The 5,311-nt window shown below is 35.9% G+C and overlaps 1 protein-coding gene across 1 annotated transcript in view; it reads left to right on the top strand.

Moving 5' to 3' along the window:
- The window catches only part of REV3L (REV3 like, DNA directed polymerase zeta catalytic subunit), a 200,323-nt gene that overhangs the window by 83,866 nt on the left and 111,146 nt on the right, over nucleotides 1-5,311 (top strand). Inside the window, exon 5 of the mRNA XM_023512479.1 lies at nucleotides 2,299-2,366. Within this exon, the coding sequence (XP_023368247.1) occupies nucleotides 2,299-2,366 (68 nt within the window). The remainder of the gene's footprint in view (nucleotides 1-2,298; nucleotides 2,367-5,311) is intronic.

Genomic DNA, 5,311 nt, shown 5'->3' with positions numbered 1-5,311 from the left:
GCCTTAGCCACTTGAGCCACAGGTGCCAAGCCTCAACTTTCTCCTATTAGAAAATTTAACAAGAAATCACAAGAAAGGTGCTGAAATTTAGAAACGACTTCCAAAGCATGATACCAGGATTCAGTTTCTGAAACTGGGACATCTAAGCAGGCATGTTTACACTCTCCTCTTAAAATGCAGGTCAAACTGTATTTGTATTTGACCCAAGTTTCCATTCACTGTTATTGCTGTTGTTTTTTGAATGTAGTGTTTATTTTCTTTTTGTTCAGAAATTAGTATTGAAGTATGTTTTGAATTGCATGAGGAATTTCCACTAACGTAGTTGAGGCTCATAGAGTACCCTAGGAATTTAAAGTCTATAAAAATTTATAATTTTCTCTTTTTTTTTTTTTTTGAGACAGAGTCTCACTATGTCACCCCTCAGTAGAGTGCTATGGTTTCACAGCTCACAGCAACCTCCAACTCTTGGGCTTAAGCGATTCTCTGCCTCCCAAGTAGCTGGGACTACAGGTGCCCACCACAACGCCAGCTATTTTTTTGTTGTTGTTGCAGTTATTGTTGTTTTGCTGGCCAGGGCTGGGTTTGAACCCGCCAGCCTCAGTGCATGTGACTGGCGCCCAACCCATTGTTCTATACGGGCGCCACCTATAATTCATTTTTTATAAAATGAGATGTTAAATATACCTACCACAGTAGCACATTAAATGTATCATACTTTTTCTACTATAAAGTATTATAACCATTTTTCCTCATATGCATATGCATTCTTTTTCTTCTCTTACTTTGGAACCATTACTCTTAACTGTCTGTATGTATTCCTGTGTGCATATGAATGTTTAGGGGACACAGTCTTAGTAACTAGTTATTTAGGTTACATATTATTTTACTTCAAGGGTAATTAATGACTATACTTTTAGGGATCACTTCTATAGTTTATTAGTAGAGAAGTATCTCTGAATATGTAGAGCACAGAGAAGATACATCAATGTATATTGATACATATATGTATATAGATATATAGCAAATATTTTATCTAAAGGGAGAGGTAGACTCCAGCATAGTCAATACAGTGATAGTTGAGGACTTCCCAGCACCTCAAAGATGATTTCAGATCATCTTTATTTTTTATTTTTTAATTTTGGATTAATATAAGGGTAAAAACAATTAGGTTACAATGTTTCTGTTTGTTAGGTAAGGTCCCTGTTGTGGTTGTGCCCCTCAACCAGGAGGTGTGCCGTATACCCTTACATTGTGCCCATTAAGTGAGATCACACCAATCCCAATCCCCCTCCCTCTTCCCTTCTCCTTCCTTTCTCCCTCCCTTCTCTTCCTTCCTTCCCTTTCCCCCAACTTGAATTAAATTAAATGTTTCTTTTGTGTGAGCATATATTAGTTTGTCTACTGGCTTCTTGTTAGTATTGAATACATTGGCCACTTGCTTTTCCATTCTTGGGATTCTTTACTGAAGAGAATGTTTGCAACTCTATCTAGGTTAATACAAAAGATGTAAAGTCTGTTGTTGTTGGGGTTTTTTTTGAGACAGAGTCTCACTATGTCGCCCTTGGTAGAACGCCATGGCATCTCAGCTCACAGCAACCTCAGACTTTGGGCTTAAGTGATTCTCTTACCTCAGTCTCCCAAGTAGCTGGGACTACAGGCACCCACCACAACACCTGGTTATTATTTTTGTTGCAGTTGTCATCGTTGTTTAGCTGGCCCGGGCTGGGTTCGAACCCACCAGCTCCAGTGTATGTGGCCGGTGCTGTAACCACAGTGCTATAGGTGTCAAGTCAAGTCTCCATCTTTCTATGGCTGAATAGTATTCCATAGGTATTCCATGGCATATATATATCACAGTTTATTAATCCAGTTATGGGTTGATGAGCACTTAGATCAATTTCATTTCTTGGCAATTGTAAATTGAGCTGCAATAAATAATCTAGTACACATATCCTTATGTTAAAATGATCAGACCATCTTTCTAGACAGAAAAACATTGGATTTAAATTACTCTTTAGACCAAATGGACTTAACAGACATTTATAGAATATTTTGCCCCATAGCTACAAAATAACATTCTTCTTATTAGCACATGGAACATTCTCCAGGACAGACCATATCTTAGGTGACAAAACAAGTCTTTTTTTTTTTTTGCAGTTTTTGGCCAGGGCTGGGTTTGAACCCACCACCTCCCGCATATGGGACCAGCGCCCTAGTCCTTTGAGCCACAGGCGCCGCCTGACAAAACAAGTCTTAACAAATTTTTATAAATCAAAATCATATCAAGTATCTTTTCAGGTCACAATGGAATAAAACCAGAGATCAACAATAGGAATTTGGAAACTATACATAGATGGAAATTAAACAACATGCTCCTAAACCTTCATTGGATAAATGAAGAAGGTGATTCTGAAGTTTTTTTGAAAATAATGAAATCGGAAATACAACATACCAAAACCTATGGGATACCACAAAAACAGTGCTAAGAAAGAAGTTTATAGCAGTAAGCACCCAAATCAGAAAAAATAGAAAGATTTCAAATAAACAATGTAACAATTCACTTCAAAGAACTAGAACAGCAAAAATTAGTAGTAAATAAAGAAATAAAGTAGTAAAGAAATAGCAAAGATCAGAGCAGAACTAAACAAAATAGTAACTGAAAAAAAAAATAGAAAGGATCAATGAAACAAAAAGTTTTTCCAAAACAGGTAAAATCAATAAACTATTGACTAATCAATAAAAAGAGACAACTCAAAATAAGTCAAGAGAAAGACAATATAATTGATGCCATAGAAATACAGAGTCATCAGAGACTGTTACTAACAACCATACATTAACAATTGGAAAATCTAGAGGAAATGGATAAATTGCTGGTCACATAAACCTACCAGGAGATTGATCTTGGAAGAAATAGAAAACACAAATAGGCCAAAAATAAATAATGAGATTGATTCAATAATAGAAGATCACTCAAAAAGAAAAGCCCAGGGATAGATGGCTTGACTGCTGAAATCTACCAAACATAAGAACTAGCAACAGTTCTTCAGCTATTTAAAAAATTTGAAGAGGAGGAAATTATTCCTAAATCACTCTATGAGGCCAGCATTACCCTGATGATAAAACCAAATAAGTATACACACACACACACACAAAAAAAAATAGGCCAATATCCCAACATAGATAGAAAAATTCTCATCAAAATACTAGCAAGCTGAGTCCAACAACACATCAAAAAATAGTATCAACAAGTGGGATTTATCCCAAGAATGAAAGGATGATTCAACATATGCAAGTCAATAAATGTGAGACATCTCATAAGTAGAATTAAGGACAAAAACCATATGATCATCTTAGTGCAGAAAAAGTAATTGACAAATTCAACATTCCTTCATTATAAAAAAATCAACAAATTAGGTATAGAAGGAACATACTTCAATATAACAAAGGGCATATATGACAAATCCACAGCTAACATCATCCTGAATGGAGAAAAGCTGAAAACCTTGGTGGAATAAAACAAGGATGCCTGCTTCACCACTCCTATTAGATGTAGTACTGGAAATCCTAGAGAGAGTGATAAGACAAAAGAAAGAAAAAGCATTCACATTGTAAAAGAGGAAATCAAAACTGTCTCTGCAGATGGCATGATCTCAAAGGTAGAAAAACCTAAAGACTCCACCAACACACTGTTAGAACTGATAAAACAAATTCAGTAAAGTTGTGAAATATAAAATCACCCTCCAAAAGTCAGTGGCATTTCTGCATACCAGTAAGGAACTAGCTAAAAAGAAGCCCAGAAAGCAATCTCACTTGTAATAGCTACAAAACAAAAAAAATACCTAGGAATAAATTTAACAAAGGAAGTGAAAGATGTATGCAAGGAAAACTTACAAAACATTGATGAAAGAAATTGAAGAGGACACAAACAATTCAAAAGGCATTTCATGCTTATGAATTGGAAGGATTAATACTGCTAAAAATAACTCTACTACCCAAAGCCACTTACAGGTTTAGTGTGATTCGTAAAAAAAACTAGTAATATTCTTCACAAAAATGGGGGGAAGAATCCTAAACTTTGTAGGACCCAGTTAACCAAAATAATCCTGAGCAAAAAGAACAAAGCTGGAGAAACTATACTACCTAACTTTAAAATATGCTACTAAAGGTACAGTAATCAAAACATCATGATATTGGTATAAAAATAGGCACACAGATATGAAACACGACAGAGAACCCAAAATAAAAACATGTATTTGCAGCCAACTGATTTTCAACAAAGGTGCCAAGAATGTACATTAGAGAATATATACCACTTTAATAAATGAGGCCAGGTAAAAGGGATATTCATAATACAGGAGAATGAAACTAGACCCCTAACTCTCACCGTCTACAGAAATAAAGTAAAAATTGACTAAAGATGAAATGTAATAACCAAAACTATAAAACTACTAGAAAAACAAACATAGGAAAAACCCTCTAAGACATTGCTCTAGGTAAAGATTTTATGGCTAAAACATCATATGGAGGCAGCAAAAGTAAAAATAGACAGATAAGAATATATTATAATAAAAAACTTCTGCTCAGCAAAGGAAACAATCAAAAGAGTGAAGAGAAATAAATATCCAAAAAATATCTGGAAACTATTCCTCCAACAAAGGACAAATACTCAAATAAGGAACTCGAAAGTGAGCCTCTTCACCCACCTACTTGAGAGGCTGACACAGAGGATTGCTTAAGTTGAGGAGTTCAGATCCAGCCTGCATAACTAATGAGACCCCATACAAAAAAAAGAAAAAAAAAAAGTTGGGCTGGATGTAACATAGCATCTTAGAGCTGTAATCCTAGCACTTTGGGAGGCCACAAGAGATTGCTTGAGGCTGGGAGTTTGAGACCAGCCTGCATGATGTAAGTGAAACCCCCTCTCTACAAAATATTAAAAAATCAGCTGGGCATGTGACATGTGCCTGTAGTCTCAGTTACTCAGGAGGCTGAAGCAGGAGGATTGCTTGAGCCCAGGAGTTCAAGGTTATAGTAGGCTGTGATCGTGTCTCTACCTAGACAGCTGTGTGAGACCCTATCTCTATAAATATATAAGTTGATCTCATGGAGGTAGAGGGTAGAATGATAGTTACCAGAGCCTGGAAAGGGTATGAGGGTGGGGGAGTATTGAAGAGGGTCTGGCTAATGGGTACAAACATGTAGTTAGAACAGATAAGTTCTAGTGTTTGATAGCACAGTAGGGTAACTATAGTTAATAATAATATGTTGTATATTTCAAAATAACTGGAAGAAAAGATTTGAAATGTTCCCA

The sequence above is a fragment of the Otolemur garnettii genome, unplaced genomic scaffold (genome assembly GCF_000181295.1).
Source record: "Otolemur garnettii isolate 467f Iridium unplaced genomic scaffold, OtoGar3 scaffold00002, whole genome shotgun sequence".
NCBI lineage: Eukaryota > Metazoa > Chordata > Mammalia > Primates > Galagidae > Otolemur > Otolemur garnettii.
The sequence above is the reverse complement of the archived record's forward strand: the minus strand, read 5'-3'. Positions and strand labels throughout refer to the sequence as shown.